This window comes from Aristolochia californica, unplaced genomic scaffold (genome assembly GCF_029961685.1).
Source record: "Aristolochia californica isolate CCGP_79_NKW_82.1479 unplaced genomic scaffold, dmAriCali1.0.hap1 SCAF_6, whole genome shotgun sequence".
Lineage (NCBI taxonomy): Eukaryota > Viridiplantae > Streptophyta > Magnoliopsida > Piperales > Aristolochiaceae > Aristolochia > Aristolochia californica.
Genome location: NW_027182257.1, coordinates 39,818,270 through 39,836,875, shown reverse-complemented (window position 1 = coordinate 39,836,875; position 18,606 = coordinate 39,818,270). Strand labels below are relative to the sequence as shown.

The 18,606-nt window shown below is 34.0% G+C and overlaps 1 protein-coding gene across 1 annotated transcript; it reads right to left on the bottom strand.

Annotated features, from left to right (window-relative positions):
* Window positions 1–6,190: 6,190 nt before the first annotated feature.
* Window positions 6,191–9,448, bottom strand: LOC137967191 (uncharacterized protein At1g01500-like). The gene is made up of 2 exons (XM_068813671.1): window positions 8,458–9,448; window positions 6,191–6,800 (listed from the first exon to the last, which is right to left on the bottom strand). The coding sequence occupies exons 1-2, from the start codon at window positions 9,202–9,204 to the stop codon at window positions 6,564–6,566; spliced, it is 984 nt and encodes a 327-aa protein (XP_068669772.1). The 5' UTR covers window positions 9,205–9,448; the 3' UTR covers window positions 6,191–6,563.
* Window positions 9,449–18,606: the final 9,158 nt, after the last annotated feature.

Here is an 18,606-nt window from a genome sequence, read left to right as displayed (position 1 = left end):
GGTTCAATATTTAGGTCTTGAGATCTAGAACCTTTTAATGATTCAAGAGGGTTTTCCTCTTCACCATTTTAAATTGGAGTTGTTGTTGCATTTGGTGAAATTGACTCATCGAATTCCTCATCTCTCAGAGTGGTTTTGTATAAGCTCTATTTTCCTTTATGTGAGATGAATAACATACAAAATTTCCTACAACAACCATTGAGTCAAATTACCCAAACTCTTCCTTTTGTTCTTTGAGTTTGGATACTTTGTATCCAAAGGTCTTAAAATAGTTGTTAGGAAGGCTACCATATACAACTCATATGGTGTTTTCTTGAGAATAGGCCTAATAGTAACTCAATTAACCACATAACAATTAACCCAAAATCTATGAGGCAAGATGTATGCATGATAAATAGTTCTTGTCATTTCAATTGAAGTTCTATTATTGCTCTTGCCAACACCATTTTACGAGGAATTCTAAGAGCTAAAATGTATGGTTCACACCATTTTGAGTACAATACTCCTTTAAAATAGAATATTAATCTTTTCTTCATGGTCACTTCTAAATTCATAATGCTGCAATCCTATTCTTTTTGTATGTTTTCACATAGCTTAGTAAAGGCTGGAAAGAGATCATCCTTATTGACTAGGAAATCTACCCAAGTGAACTCAGAGTAATCGTCCACAACCACCAAGGATTGGTGTTTTCCATTTACGTTTAAGGTTCAAACAGGTGACCTCCATCCTTTGGGGTGAGTTCCATAATTTTTATCACCGGGTCATATGCCTTAAGCACCTAATGTCTAAAATCTGTGCATTCTTTGTGCCTTGGCACAAAGACATACCTAAAAGAGAAAAGAAATCATCCCTGCAAGGTTCCAACCAAATTGAGTCTCTTTGGGAAACCATTAGCCAAAGCATTCTCTTTGAGTATCCAAATTTGGTAACCTTTAGATTTTGGGGTAGCTTCAACATTATCTAGGACTTTTGGATGCCCATAACGTTCTAATTGATAATAATACTACCATCTTACATGGGGCATGTATGTGTGATTGTGCATATAATTTTCTTGTTCTACCTATGGAGCCTTAGTTGTGAGAAGTAGCATTTTTGAGCTTTTGTTCTAGCTCAATGCAATTCTTTAAAACGATAGTTTTGGTACCTTAACTTGAAGACGTACATACAACAGAAAAGAAATCACCCCTTGTGAGATCTAACCAAACTGAGTCTCTTTGAGACCATTTGGCACTTGGGTATCCAAATTTGCTTACCCTTAGATTTTGGGTAGCTTCAACACTATCCTTGGATTTGGGTACCCATAATGTTCTAATTGATTACATAGGGCATGTATGTATGACTATGCATATAATTTTTCTTACTCTTCCTATGGAACCTTGTGAGAATTTGCATTTTGAGCTTTTATTCTAGTTCAATGCAATCCTTTTAAAATGCTAGTTTTGGTGCCTTGGCTCGAAGACATACCTACTAGAGAAAATAAATCATCCCTTAAAGGTTGCAACCAAATTGAATGCCTATGAAACCATTGGTCAATGCATTCTCCATGGGTATCCAAAATTGTTTACCCTTAGATTTTGGGTAGGGGTGGCTTTGAACTAAGCCGGTTCGTTAGTGGCTCGAGTTCGGTTCGGTACCGGCTCAGTTCGATTTGGTATCTATGCGATCGGCTCGTTTACCTTAACGAGCCGAGCTCGACCGAAGCCAGGTTCGGTTCGTCAGTTCGCGAGTTGGCTCGAGGTGAGTCGGATCGGTATCGGGTCGGGAGCGGGGGAGCAGGATCGAGAGTGAGGGGGGAAAATTTTTTCCTCCCCTCGTCACCGCCGAGCCCCTCCCATCGGCTGTTGTTGCCGCCTCTACCGCCGTAGCAACTCTTCGCTGGCTGTCTCTACCGCCGTCGCAGCTACTCTTCGGCCGCCTCTGTGGCCGTCCATTCGATTTCTTCCTCTCCTCGCCCTCGCCGTCGCCTCTGTTTCCGTCACCGCCCCTTCCGTCGCAGCCGTCATCCCCGACAACAGGTCCTCCCCGACGCTGTAACCCCTTTCCCTCCGCGTCGTCTCGACGGAAACGCAGAACCTAAGTTCAGGGGAGAAATTAGGGGAGAGATAATCTCCCCCCTCCCCCGCGCGAAGATTATCTCGCATGTGCTAGATCATAAAGTAAAAAAAACTTTTTCCACTAGAAAAAATGAAAAAAAAAATTATAGAAATAAGTTTCTATAAACTATTAGTTTCTCATTTTTTTGAACATTTTTCTAATTGAAATTTTTTATTAAAAATCATATAATTTTCTAAGTAAGATTTTCGTACCAAGACGGGGTAGAAAACTGTATAAAACAATTTTGAATAAGTATTTAACAGTTGATGCTGTAATACTTTTAGCATGAAGCAATTTTCATTGTAATTTTGTGTTTGATATTTTATTTAATTAAAAATTTATCGATAAGTATAATAATATATATTAGATTGATTATTAATTTTTATTTATTTCCCTAGAAGAGACAATAAAAGGTCCATTTAACTTTCCTAAGAAAATTTTAAAATATTTCTTGTAATTTTCTAATAAGTCACTAATAGTAATAAGATTTTATTTAAAGGTTTTTTTTGGGAATATGTAACATAGGAAAAATATTTTTAGTTTTTCCTAAAATATAAATTTTCATCTAGGGGGATTCAAAAATTACAAAACAAGCTAGACAACAATTGGAGTAAAAAAGATTAATATTGGTGCATTTTAATCCATTATTGAAATTCAATCATGAACCTCCCCTATCATTATATTTTTTAAAAATGTATGCATAATTTTATATATAATTTATTCAAAGCCACCCCTATGGGGCGAGATCATAAACAAGGAAAAAAAAAACTCTTTGTCCCTTTCTCATGGCTCTTAAAGAAATTGAAAAGATATTTTAGTAGAAATACGTTTTTAGAGACTATTAGTGGTTTTTTAAATAAATATTGAAAAGATATTTTTAGTAGAAATATAGGGACCATTAGTGCCTCATGTTTTTTAAAATATTTTTCTAATTATAATTTTTTTTTAAAAAATCATATAATTTCTAAGTAAGATTTTCTTGCCAAGATGGGTTAGAAAACCATATAGAAATTTTTTGAATAAGTATTTGATAGTTGATGATATAATATTTTGAGTATGAAGCAATTTTCATAGCAATTTTGTGTTTGACATTTTATGTGATTAAAAATTTATCGATAAGTATAATAATATATTAGATTAATTATTAATTTTTATTTATTTCCTTAGAAAAGGCAATAAGGGGTCCATTTAACTTTCCTAAGAAAAATTTAAAATATTTCGTGTAATTTTCTAGTAAGTCTCTAATAGTAATAGGATTTTATTTAAAGAATTTATAGTTTTTATTTGGGTGATTGTAAATTGATAGTGATATTTTATTTAATTTTATTGTGTTTGATTATTGTATGGAGTTTATTTATAATGTTATGTAGTCTATGGAGTGTTTAGACTATTTTATGGAGTGTATAAACAATTTCATGGAGTGTTTATGGAATGTATAGACAATTTCATGGAGTGTTTATGGAGTGTTTATGCAGGTATTATGTATATTGATTATGCCCAATTTTAAGTAGAGGTCATACCGAATTTTATACAAGTATTATATATATAGATTATGCTCAATTTTAAGTAGAGGTTATGCCCAATCTTATACACGTATTATATATAGGTTATGCCCAATTTTATGTAAAATGTATGCATAATTTTATATACATTTTATTCGATATATATTTTTTGAAAAGTTTTAAATATATGTTGAGGCTCGAAGCTCGGCTCGAACTCATTGGGCTCGAGCTCGATAATAATTTTAGGCTCGAGACGATGCTCGACTCGAACCTCGGCTTGAACATAGGCAGGTTCGGGCTCGGCTCGGCTCGATGTCACCCCTAATTTTGGGGTAGTTTCAACATTATCCTTGCATTTGGGTACCCATTATGTTCTAATTGATTACAATACTACCATCTTACATGGGGCATGTATGTGCAATTGTGCATATGATTTTTCTTCTTCTTCCTATTTGGTATATTCCTGTGAGAAGATCATTTTTTAGCTTTTGTTCTAGCTCAATCCATCTTTTAAAATTCTAGTCTATCACAAAAAAAGAAAAAAAAATCTTCTAATTCTTGCTGCCTTAAAACATTTACCAGATAGTCATCATTTGCTTCTTTTGAACAAGAATATTTAACTCATTGATAATATAATTGAGCTTAGAGTTTATTTCAACTATAGTTTCACCTGGTTTCATTTTGAACTCATCATATTGGGCAACTAATAAGCTGATTCTAGAGTCTTTAAAAAAATAAAAATAGGAAGATGAAAAGAAAACTTAGACCTTTCTTTTGGAAAGAAGCACTCTTAGTGAGATTCCAAACTTCCAATCCTTTAAGCATGTGTAGTGAAGTACGTGGAACTTGATGGAACTAGGAAAGCAAAGAAGTATCCAGGGAATTTTGAAATTTAGGCAAATTTGGGCTTTTCTCATTTAAAGGGTAAAATCGAAAGATTTGGCATAAATATCTTTAGGTTCATTTAATACTTGTCAACAAGTTTAGATCATTTTCTTGGCAAAAGTAGTTATTTTTTACCATTGTACAAAAGTCTGCCTTAGAGGGATGAACAATCATACCTTTTTGTCGATCCATTATCTGACTCCATCTGTTATATTCTTTGAGTTTCTGGGGCCTAATGATCGATTCTACCATCGATCAATCATTTTGTAAACTTTAGCAAATTTGACTACTGATCATGCTTTATAGAAATAATCAATTATGTTTTATACATTTTCATGACATTCTGGATGATCTATCATGCCCATAAAAGATGATTGATAATGTTTTATAATTTTTTCCTAGCAACATTTTGTATGATCGATCATTTTGCACAAGGAATGATCATGCATTATAGCTCTACTTCCAACATATCGGATGATCAGTAATGATGTTGAAAGTTTGTTGTACTCTGGATGATCGATCATGTATGATGATAACATTGTGTGATCTTAACCTCTAAGCATGGTTTTGGCCAAAACTAAGTGATTAATTATTTCTAAAACATTTGTATAAGATTTAAAATCATGGTTTTAGAAAATATTTTATACCCCAATGCTCTAAAAACTTACTTTTAGTCTAAGGATCGGAGTTTGATTGCTCGTCCTCTTATAAAACTACGGTTAATGAGATTTTTTTGTACGACTTAAACTTCACGTCTTCAAATATTCATGCTTCCACATAGGTGCTTATTTAAGATGACTTGTTCTTCATTTAGCTCAAAGTATTTTGTCTGTAAAGACTCGACCCCATTATTATAGTATGTATTGACTTGAACAATTACAATAAATTCTCGTTCTTGCATTGTAATAACGAGAACTATCACGTTTATTTTGGTATCAAGTATTAGAAATCCATGATATTTTAAGATATAGGAGTCGAACCAATTTGGTACGATCTTTTAAATTATCAAATAGTTATAAAGACTACAAAAAAAAAAAATTAAAAACAAACTTGATCCGTTAATATGATATTTGTCTTGCTTTTATGAAAAACATATAAAAACTACTAAAAATTAAAAATATGGATCCAAAAATCTACTATTTGTCTTGCTTTTATTGAAAATAAAAACATAATTACATGAGTTCAGAAACAGTTCAATCTATCGAACTATTTTTTTTTTTTAATTCTGAATACTTTGCTATCTAATTGAGGTTGTAAATAAATTGGTGGAATAACTTAATTCATTTGAAAGATCATATCGCCCCTTTGTTTCATCTCCTCCTTGTCCCAATCACTATGATGAGACCAGAGGATCGAAGAAGATTATTATTTACAAATACCATAAAATTCGCAACTAGATACCTCTTGCAAATTTGAAAAGTATTCTAGTAGAGATAAGATCCTGAAAAACCAGATAGAAGGAAGAGACAGATAAGACCATCCAATTCAAGCATTTGGACCCTGTCATCGAATTCTTTATTATTCAGACGCCCATCCACACATCCTCTCTTACGTAGAAAGCTGGAAAGCTCTTGTCCTTATCTTGTAGCTGCCACTTCCGTCAGCGCTGCAATTGACCAGAAATCTACCTTCCATGCTCACACTTATAATAAAATATTTGGTTGAAGACGAGAGCTGGTGGTGCAGGGCCATTGGAATAAGCTTGACAAAGCTACAAGACGAACGGGGAAATCTAATTACATTCTATACATATTAAATGGATATACAGCTTGAAATGCCCATGCTGAAATGCTCTTACATATCATGAAACCTTCTACTGAAACAAGCAGAATGGGAGGAGGAAGAGTGTAAGACACTGGAAAGCCCCAAAAACCCACAAATAAAAAAAGCACGCATCCATGGAAAAAACGAAACAATCGTAAAAGGACTGTACAATCTCCACTCACTTGATAACAAAACCAATCTGATGAGAAACTGAAAAAGCTTCCCCTCATCAACTTTTCATAGGATTTTCTACATAGACGGGTGCACTCCTGTTAGACCCACATCTCCTTTCGCGTTACAAAATTGAGGTAAGGAATGTTACAGAAAGCGCCTCTTGAAGGTTCTAGTCGTTACTTGATACGAGCGCATGAGTAAGCCAACACCTATACCAATCCCAAGGCACATGCCCAAGCCGATTCCCACACCAACTCTCACCCCAGCATTGAACCATGACAATTGCCCATCTTCGTCATAGTATACATCTTCTGGATGACAAAAGTCGTGGTTCTCAATTTTGCCTTCTGAATCATAGCCATCGGGTTCCCCATCTGTCATCTGGAAATGATAGAAAAAAACGAGCTTCAGGGCAACACTCATCCAACAACAAGATTTGCAGCTATATTTTCATATAAAAGTTCCATCATGACATGGTTAGTCGTACTCAACAGAAAGCTTTAAGAGTTTACAATTCAGAGAAGCTCGCTAAAGAGGCCTAGCAGCACAGGAAGGAAAAGAAAATAGACAAAATACTATGAATTGATAGTCAAGAAGTAATGAACAAAACATGTCAATTCTCATCTTGCTTTTTTCTTGAAAAATAATTCTGCATCATTCAACTTCCCCAAATTTGGAGCTTAGTATTCTTAAGAATCCCAAGAGAATCTCTATGAAAGGCAGTCCAGTAAGGTTATCCTCTCTAATGCCCAGCACATAAAGTGCAAGTTTTGCCTCTTAGGGGCCCAAGATTACTGTCAAACTCTCTGGGCCTGCTATCCACTGAGAATTATTCTGCCAACAAAATCACTCAGGCTCATGAGAATAATTTTTTTAGATAATCCCATGATCATCTAAAGGAGATTGAGAATATAAACCTTTGGGTATCCAATGATTCAAAGCTTTCAGAAAGAGTAACTGGAAGCCAGATGATTATATCTCCATGCATCCACCAAATAGCTTACACTGCTCTGGTTATTACCGTGCTTGTTTTCTTTCTGTAAAATAAACTTTTCACTTTCATTTCCAGAAATATAAAGGAGGCTTCCTCTTCTTTAAGTCTTTCAGAGTTGCATAGGCAGAGTTTTGTCAGTTAACTTGTTATGATCCATTGTCTCAAATCTTTCAAGGAGGGATCATTATGGATCTTTGTTACCACTTTGATCACGAGTGTGTAAATATTTACTTGTGCAATCCGGGAAAGTCATCCCCGGCAAAAAATATGTCCCAACAACTTTAATGGTTGAGAAGTTGCAATCCCATGAAGTAAATATTTCCAACAATATAAGTCAGACTTAAATAAAGAAGAAGCTGTTCTGGCTCTCCACCTAGGATAAAAACAGGTTATAAAAAACAGTAGTGAATAATTACATCAAAATTTGCCAATTTCATGAAAGCACTAATAGTAATACCAATCAGTGAAGGCTGCAACTTCATGATTGGTAAGATGCAAATCAATACACCAAGAGCATTTTTGATTGACATTGGAAAGGATGGAAAAAAAACAAAATTCTTTCAAACCAAAGGAGTAAGGCATATGCAGCAGACTCCACCAATATCCTATACCCGCAGGAAAATTATATAGGACACAAATGTAGGACAACATATGAATGATGTTAATAAAGAATGCAATACTGAGTAAAAGAATGATGATCCTTTTCTGCTTAAACAGATTCTTAGGTGTCAAAGAATGATGATTATTTTCTGCTTAAACAGGTTTTAAGGAGAGAAGAGAGGCTAATTAAGGGGAAAAGGTAAAAATAATTTCAATGATGTATTTAAATTTATCTGGAACTTATACTATAAGTTTCAGATTTCTGTCAGCCAGAGGCGAACTAATCTTAGTTTCAATTTAGTTTCAAGCCAATTCCAATTCTTTTATTTGCGACCAAATTACTTCAAAACTATAAAACAATTAACCAACCGAGACAATCAAGATCTTTCACCGGGTAAATAAAATAGGCTCGGAGAAAAAATTCGGTTGCAGATATCTTTCTACCTGTAGCGTCCGGTGACGAAGCGAACCATTAACCCCCTTCCGCTCCCTTTCTGTCTCCTCATCCTCAGGTATGGAATCAAGCATCCACGGTCTCGCCGGCTTCTTTCTCGGACTGAGATGAATTGTCTTAGTCAAAATCAAAGGGAACCCCGAACAACATCCAGCCACATAAACCTCTATCGACGGGGACGAGATACCAAGCTTTGGCTGAAAGAAGGCAGAACCACCATTTGCAATCGTCGCTGCGGTGTAGCAATCCATACTCCACCCAGTCTTAGCGTCGTTCTCCAGCTGGTGGCCGTCGAACCCATTGCTCCAGGGCGAGTCCATTCTCTCGAGCGAGCCGCAGAGAATCAAGTCCTGGTTCTCATACACCTCGAACTCCACAGGCCCGGTAACCCTCACGCTATCGGTGCTAACATAGGTGACCTCCGACGACTCCTTATCAAGCCGGTCCCGGCGAAGGGTGAGAGAAGCGGTGTCTGATGCAGGGACACGCGACCCATTAATCTCGAGAGCAACGCCGATCTCACGACGGACATGACAAAGGGTGAGATGACCGGGAACGGCATCGATCACACAAGGCGAAACGCGAACATAAAAAAGCCGAAACTCTAACCACCCGGAGGGTGAAGCGGGGCCGGTCCCGTTCAAGATGCGATAAACAGGAAGAGAATTAAGATTAGGGTTTTTCTTGCGGAGGCAGATCGTCATCGATTCCGCAGAGTCCTCGTTGGGAGAAGTCATCAACCCACGGAAGGATGAAACGGCGACGAGCGGGTTTGTCTGTTCCCCTCTAGGACATAGGAATTTGCCAGGGGGATATAGACCTGGAAGAGGTAGGGGAACAGAAATCGTGAAGTCGGGAAATCGGGGAATCGATGGTAAGAGATGAGGTTTTATGTATTTCACTCGGTCTCTGATTTTCCCTGTGAGAGTGATCCACGCGAGTCAGAGGCAATATCGGAGGGAGGGAGAAAGAGAGAGAGAGAGAGAGAGAGAGGAGCCAAATTGCTCAATGCCCATAACTGGCGATGCGGTAGTCTTTCTCCGTTGCCTCTAGGCTAGCGTGTGGGACGGAGTTGTTGCGGTCCCACACAGTCCGACAATTTCAGCCGTGGATTGAGACGTTCGGCGAAGTGACATCTTACGGCTGGTATTTTCCTACATTCTTTTCCTAAAAAAATTATTTGTGAAGGCACAGAGCTGACATGTCAGGAGGCATCTACCTCTTGTCATCGAAAGAGACAATCTGGTGGGCCCACCTTAATCTCTTTCTAAAGCTAAATAAATTAGATTCCAATGAAAAGACGAGATTTTCATATTTTGTTTGGGTCATTAGAGAATCCGGAAGCCGGGTCGGAACTCGGACCCACGAGTTTGATTTTCTAATCGGATATACGAAACGACTTACGCTAAGCTATTTTGCGTCCATTCCCGCGGAAAGGAAAAAACATAAAAACCTTCAAAGTTCGGACCCTCTGCCAGCTCGAGAAATCGATTGGCCAACCACTGTTACCAACAAAGTCCTGCACGGTACCCGACTCGGACTAACGAGAAATCTGAATCGGAGTCGGATTACCCATTTAAGTCCCGCCGCCGAGCTCACGGGAATTTTGTAGGCAGAAAAAATACCAACCAAACCTATTTTTATAATTGAAACATTGCATAAAATACCATATCAAATAAATTGTACATAAAATTGTGCATAAATAACATTAATAATAATAAAAAAATCAAATAGTAGTATCAAAATTAATTTGATCACCCAAATAAAAACTCTCGCCAAGTATAAATTTGGATTATCCAGACAAATAATATGAACAAAATATTAAGCTCAAAATTTTGTATTTTTGTTGTTCACAATCGCAAAAGTGAAATGATTTTGAGAATGGAAACTCATTCCTTAAAAACCTAAAAACAAAAAAAAAACTCCAACTATTTCCTTTTGTGCTAGAAAACCATATGCTTTCAAGTCCCTGTTCCCTCGAATAAGCAAAACCTCTATATATGGCAAAAACAAAAGAATAAAACTTAGGATTGTCTGATAAAAAAATATTCTTCCACTACAAATTACTTTATAAAATATTAAAACTATCAAGATGAGAAAAAGTTGAAAAACCATGTAACGCGTAGCATTATCTCCACAGACTTCTTCTCAAGTTGTAATCGTTAAACAAAAATTTATTAAACAAAACTATAATTATCACAAGAAAAATATCATGATGAATAATTATCCAATATTACTTCACCTTTTAATTTTTTAAACCCAATGAACTACCTGAATCCGATCACCGCCACAAAATCAAAGCTTGAACTGTATTTGTTGTAAATGAAGAACTATATGAGTCTATTACTCTACCGCCAACACTAAATGTAAACTTTGAGGGTACTATAAATATGAAAATTGCAAGAATTTCTACTATTATCTTCGATAATACCCAAAATTTTAAATTATTTACTTTCCACCATTATAAAACATCAAAATCATATTGTAAAGTTTTCTCACAAATATACACACATTTTTCAAGATAATTATCCAATTCTAACATTGGTGAATTTACTACTTCCACTTGTTTCACACAAGTTATTAACTTTGATCAACCTAAACTTGATAAAGAATGTGACATATAACTTGTGGAAATACCTAAAAAGTTAACACTCGAAACAATCTCTTCAATAGTAATTTCCACATTACACATAATTAAATATTCATCATAAATCTCAAATAAGGTTCTACAAATTAAGTTTATATTCAATCTAGCTTCCACCTTAGAATATATCTTTGGGAAACACATTTCAATCAATCTTAATTTGACCCTTGGATCCAAAACCGAAACAACAACAATCAATAGGTTGCATTCACCCTAATACTTCTCGAAATTTCCTTTTATTTTACTAACCATTGTCTAAATGAAAATATTTTTATTCATAGAATAAATATACAAAACTTCTTTACCTTATATATCTCACTAAGGTACAAATTAAAAGTACAATAGTCACTTTCAGAAATAACATTCGTGACTGTATTAAAAACTTATAGGATCCCATACACTTATTTAAGTTTTTTCTCATTTATCAAGACTTGGCAAATAATCATAAGTTGACTCCCTATCTCGGAAACTAGAAATTCATCTTTAAATTTTAATGCACAAGACAACATGTCATAATTAGAGTTCCAACAAGATGGACAATTAATGACCAACCTTTTTGCACTTAGTTGTAATTATTATATAATTTTAAAAAAGTGCAAAGTCTTATCTCTGATTGATTAATGAATTTGACACTCTCATGCATGCACATTCTCGATGATATCATTAATTTATCAAGACCATATTGGACTAATAAGTTTTGAATATGAGCGCAACAACGTACATGAAACAATTTTTCACTAAAAAGTGTTAGACTAATGGTAAAATCATGTTGTTCTCCATTATTTTGATGATAATAAAATGGATAACTTAAAAGTCTACTACTAATGGTGTTATCTGTATAATTTCAATACATGCTTTCCAATACAAATATTATGAGATTTATGACAAAGCTCAAGATAGAAGAATACTCAATCAAGTGTTTTTCTTTTTTATTTATAGTTTCTTTTGTAGAGGTTCTTTAGTACTTTAAATATAGATTAATTGGTATTCTAGAGCCTGAAATTTAGAAAGGAGTGTCCATTGGGGCCGAAATCTAGTTGTATTGAATCTCTTTGGGAGAGATCAATTGTGTAATTTAGGATTACACGTGAATTAAAAGAGTCAGAATCTTTTTGTATCTTCAACTAATAGAGCAATTAGTAAAAAAATTCTGAGCAAGGGTTCTTGGGCGATAACTACCATTAGGGGAACATGGAGAACAAAAAATCATTGTCTCCTATAATGTGTGCTTATTTTATTATTTGTTGAACTTTATTTTAGTATTCCATGCACTTTAATTTTTATACTTAGAATCTCAATTCACCACCCTATTGAAAAGTCACTTGGGCCAACAAAAGCAATTTCCTATTTTTTAAAAAATCATCTTTCAAAACTCTCAAACAAACATCATTATACTCAATATTATTGATTGACATACTAAATACTTTATTTTCAATTTCCCAATCTTCTAAACACTTATAAATAACATTTGGTATGTCAACACCATGATAAGGAGGAAGAACATACACAAAACTCAAGACTCGTTTTTGTAACTTCCAATTACTATCAATGAATTGCCCAATAATAAGCATGTATTTGGTTTTTTTTATTTTGAGACTTTCAAAGATTTGTATTAATACTAATTTTCTTAATCTCTTTTAATAAAGCTTTTCAATTTTTCTCTACCTCATATACTTCTTCACACACTCCTTCTTAATGGACTTACAAGATATTTTTCTATAAGTCACATTTGTCATCTTCATTACAAAATTAAATCTCTACTCTTCTACTATCATGAACAGATGTTCATGCATAAGAATCCAATGAGTAATGACTACTCTTATTTTAATTTGATCATATTTACTTCCAAATTCATAAAAGGAAGGCTAGTTAAAATTTGATCAATATTATACCCCACTAGTTGAAAGTTTTTGGTTTTTTTCTTATTGTCACTTTTCTACTAGAACAATGTTCCAATGGCCGACTCATATGTGAGGTCACTCCATTACTATTAATACTCAAATTATTTTTAAACTGAATACATTGAGTTTTTTTTTTTTTTGCATCATCTAGAAGTGAGATTTCTTTGAATTGAAACCACACATGAGACATTCTTCGTCTTTTTGTACTTCGGATAGCATCACCTTATTCATCATTTGAGCTACCTTCATCTAGTCTCCCTTCCATTGCATTAGTAGTTTAAGGGACACAAGACTCTGGTGTTTATGGCCATACTAGAACTAGTGTGAACTACAGATGCCAAATGTGCAAATGATATTGACGTTTCTACTTCTACATAAAAATAAAATACAGATAAAAGCATAAACAAAAAATAGCAATCCAAAAAATAGAGACAAATATGAAAAAAAAGATGAACAAATAAAGAGACACTAATCATAGTTCATAGTGAGAAAGACATGAAGAATCGATAGAGATTGTGGCTTAACAAATTGAATCAAGAGTAAAACAAGATTCAGATGCAAGCAAATTCATATCAAAGTACCTTGTACAATGGTAAACACCTTGACAACACTATATTACCCTTGCTATAGAAACTGAGAGATATACACCTTATTCAAGTTGAGACATATACACTATTGAAGGAAAATAGAACACATTTAAAAGACTAACAACAACAAAAAGTTGAAATTGAGTCAGTTTATTGTTCTCCTTCATTCTACTCTATCACAAGGCTTTTTTGTTTCATTTTAACATTTTTCTTGGAATTTTGTAGCCATACCTTTAATCAGAAGAGATTGAAGCAGCCACTCTACCGTCACCCTTGTGAAGGTGTTCTTTACACCAAGTTAGAATATTTGGAAGATGTTGAAGCACTTGTGGTGAATTTTGTATTTGAGGGTTGTTGATCTAGTGTTTGTACTAGCTCATAGCTAGTGGTTATTTCTATTAGGACTTGAATAAATAATTGCCTAATATTGAGCATCATAATGTTAATTGATTTTGAATGTATTTTTATGACTGCGTGTCGAACAATGTAGACACTAAGGTGATAATGTTTGGCTTAAAGCCACTTGATCAATTTGGGAGAATAATTAAATATTTGGCTTTTTAAATAATAGGTTGTTAGTATGTTTGAGCTCTGATTCCACCTATGTTGTTGAACCAGCTTTGGCAGACTAGACTCAATGTTGTAATTCTATCATGGGACTCAAACTTGTCCTTGCCTAAGCCTCACTTAGACAACTTATCCCTATGAACCCTATTATGTCCCACAAAATCATTCTATCTTTTACATTGTTATAGAAACAATTTTAAGGGGTATATTTATAAAAATACATATATTTTACATACATCTCTAGTTGGGGTGGAAGTTTTATGATTAACCTCATTCCTTATCTAATCGACTGACCCAAATTGGTTTATTAAGAGAAAATGTTCTTGCATTATAAGCTATAATGAGAAACTTTAAAGAGGACTTGATCTAGATAGTTTCTTTATTTAACTTGCCTTATTACCATCTTTATGTTTTGTTGAATCAAATAGGACGAGAGAGGAGAAGACTACAATCAATCTTATTATATCTTTTTAATAGAAAGGTCATGTTATTTGTAAAACTATCAATTATTTATTTTTTACAATATTATCCCAATTTCAATTTTCTCATAAAATTAATGAAATATAATATAAATATTATAACGTATGAGATAAAAAAAGTGTTATAAATTATAAGATTAGTTTAATTAATTTAATCAAAATATTTAACTTAAAATTAGGTAGACCTATAAGTTCATTCTTTCCGAAGTATAATACATGAGTACTTTTGTGATTTCCTTTACGGATTATTAAAAAAGAACCAGTACGATGGGCTTTCATTTATGTAGATTAGCAATTGCTTTAAATGGATGTACACGTAGGAGGAGGAAGACATGATCCCATGTGAAGAGGAGGACCATTTTGGGAGGGGAGATTCGAGACGAGGCAATCCAATCTTATCCACTTCAGTAGCCTTCCTTAAAAACTAAAATTCTTATGCAATTTGGAGATTGTGAAAGCAAGTTGATATTTTCTTCCCCACTCCCCACTTGACACCCTCATAAAAACTCACATGACTTGAGGATATTTTTAATATACATCATATATTTTTAAAATTAGACTCCTACATAGATACGGGAATTACACCAAAAAGTTGTACCATATCTATCTCTAGAGATGTATTATGAGCCAATAACGCTTAAGTGAACTTGCTCTTAGATGAAATGACAATCAAGTTTCATGCATTTGATCATGTAGAATAAGACTAATTGTCATGGCAAAAGCATTCCCGTTGTCCAAGTATTAAGTAGAAGCATAAGAAACATTGATGAAAAAGTATAGAACTATCAAAGCCAATCATTTCAACAACTACCCAAACTATTGATTGTATTCACCATTGGTGCTTGATCTATCTATAATTCATTGTTTTATGCTTTTCCATGAAATCAAACTAGACCCAAGAAAAATAATACAATGATGACTTTTGACATCTTCTACCCAATAACATTAGACAAACTTAATTTAGTCAGATTGTAACTAGTCAATTAAATAACAATATGTGTCGTGTCCTTAACGTATTGTATTATTTTCTTTAGAGCCATCATATGATGTTGATGAAGAAGTGTATGAATTGGTAAGAATTGGCAGGCCTGATTCAAGATTCCGAAGAATCAATGATCGTGTAAGAATGTATTGAACATTACAAGCAAGTGCAACAGGTGAATTAATTGGTCTACAATTCTCCAAGCCCAATCAATCTAAGTGATCCATAGCATATTGCATTTGTGACTATCGTATTTCACTTGACCTTCTATCAAACTCAATGCTTAAAAAGTATTTAAGAGACCCTAAAACTTTCATTTGGAAGTGGTAGTATAGATGCTTCTTGAGATGATTAATGAATTTAGTATTTCCTCATTTGATGATAACATAACTAAGGTGAGAAATGAACCATCGCCTCGAATGGAAAGGGATTGATCAAGTTCTTCCTGAGCAAAGTCACAACCATCGAGCACTTGTTGGAATTTTTTATACCTCGATCAAGAAGCCCACTTCAGCCTATAAATTGATTTATATAGTTTACTTACAACCTTATTTTAGCAATTCTTATTGAAACCTCAGAGTTATTCCATCTATACTACCACAGGCAGGTCATGATAAAAAAATTAAAAAAAAATTCACTTCCAACTATGGGAGAACCCAATCAGAGGAGATTACTAAGGTTAAAATGATTTGCATTGTCACAATCTTAATTACTTGGTTGAATGTTTTTTTCATAGTTGATCCCATATTTTGTGGGTATTCCTAAGCAACTAATCTAGTTTTATATCTTGGACCACTCCCATTTGATTTATACTTCACTTTGTAACCCCATTATTACCAACAACATCCTTTCCATTGGGTTGTTCAACCACTTCCCAAGTCTAGTTATGATGCATGCCATTAATTTCTTCACCTACTACTAGGATCCAATTTTGGTCTTTTAAAGCCTCAACATTGAAATGAGGTTCCTGAATTTTAATGATCAAATTAACAAAAGTGGGTACACAAAATTCTAAAAAGATATAGTGGTATTATATGTAATTAAGTGTGTGAGTGGCATGTGATGTAATTATATAATAACTTAAGTTCCTTTCTTTTCTTACTTGTTAGGGTTTTTTACCTTCACAAAATACAAATAAGAGGTAAGGGGGGAGAACTCTATATGTGCTCCTGATTCCGCCTTGAGAAACCCTAACTCTTTTCTCTCCTCTTTGCTCTATTTTCTCTCTTCTTCTTTTCCTCTCTTTTCCTCTCTTCTCCTCCTTAAACCTGGACCTTCTAGTGATGTAACCCTAGAATCTAACATGGTATCAGAGTAGAGATTCTAGAATTCTTAAAACAAAGATGCTCTAAGGTACTGAAGTATGCAAAAGAAACAAAATTCAAGCCATTAGAGGAGGTAAATGTGCTATTTTTTCAACTTTTAGCAATGCCCTACATCAGATAAGTGTGTTAAATCTCTTATTCCTCACCTAAAATCATTAATTGTCATGTTAGAATCAACCCTAATTCGTTTTTAGGATCAACTACACAACATATGCAAAATCTATTCCAATTTGGTCAAAACCATGGTTGAATTCAATTTTTTTTTTAAATCCTTATTGTTGCCTTGTTTTTATTGCTTTTGCATGCCATAAATTCAGGTTGTTAAATTCAAAAACTCCTCTAAAAATCTGGATCCAATCTCTACTTGTTGCTGAAGTTAGTTGTTCTATAGTTTCATAAAACCGTAAGTTGGGGTTTAAAGTTTTTTAGAAAGTTTTCTTTATTCATGGTATGTTTGGAATTAACTTCAAAATTAAAAATTTCTTATGAATTATTCAACGTAATTATCAGTATTCTAAGGTAGTATAGAGTGTTGTTTTAGAAGTATAAGATTTTTGAAGTCAAATCATGCTTGTGCCTTTACATTGCTAAGCCTTGCATGAATATGTTTTTTGTGTTAGTTCATGAATTCAATCTACAAGTTGTGTGTTTGTTTAATTGATTGAGAAAGAATGAGGTCCAAAGTGTGTTTGTGTGTGTTATTTAAAGGGAGTCCTTGTAGTTTTTGTTTTCAATTGCTGAAATTTCAAATAATTTATCTTCTTCCGAGAGTTATGTTGATTTCAACAAACATGATCCTTTGAGAATTACTACCATTCCTCTCAAGGGTTTGATCAATTTTAATCTCAATCCATAAAATGGTTTCTGATAACATACTTGGCTGAACACCCTATCATAAGTGATAGAAGGAAGATATATTGATTATAAGTTGGTTGATTAATAGCATGAAAGATGTGGTTTCCAACAATTTTATTCATTTGAAGATAGTCAAGGTTATTTGGGATATATGTTTTCAATTATATTCTACACCTAATAGTCTTCAAAAGGTTTATGAAATATTTCAGAAGATGTATAAGACAATGCATGAAGGAAATCTTCATGACTATTTTGTCAAGTTTTAAGGTCTACTTAAAAAATGGATAGTTGCTCAGTCATATTCAATTGAGATTTTAACTCAAGCAAAGTAGAGGGAAGATTTTCTATTTTCTATATGCCTTGATAATTTACAACCTTGCTTGGATTTTGTAAAAAAATCATGTACTTAGCTCCTTAGCTAGAACCTTGTTTAATGATGTGTGTGCAACAATGCTTAGGACATCAGTTAAGGTATCTACTCCTTTAACTGATTAAGTTGAGAATTCAATAATATTCTCCCAAGGGAGAGGAAGTAACAATTCTGGTAGAGGAAGAGTTGGTAGAAGAAGAGGTGGCAGGTCATATGATGAAGATAGAGGAAGAGGAGGTAGTGAATCTATCCCTAATTCCTCTACCACTGGCTAGCAAAGGAAATGTATTTTTTGTTGTATGAATAATCGCCTAGTTGAATGGTGGTAGAATTTACATGGAAAACCAAATTATTTCAAGGCCAATCAGGTGTCCACCTCTATCACATCGGCTCACAATGAAGTGCCCAGTGAACCCTTAAAAGGGAAGA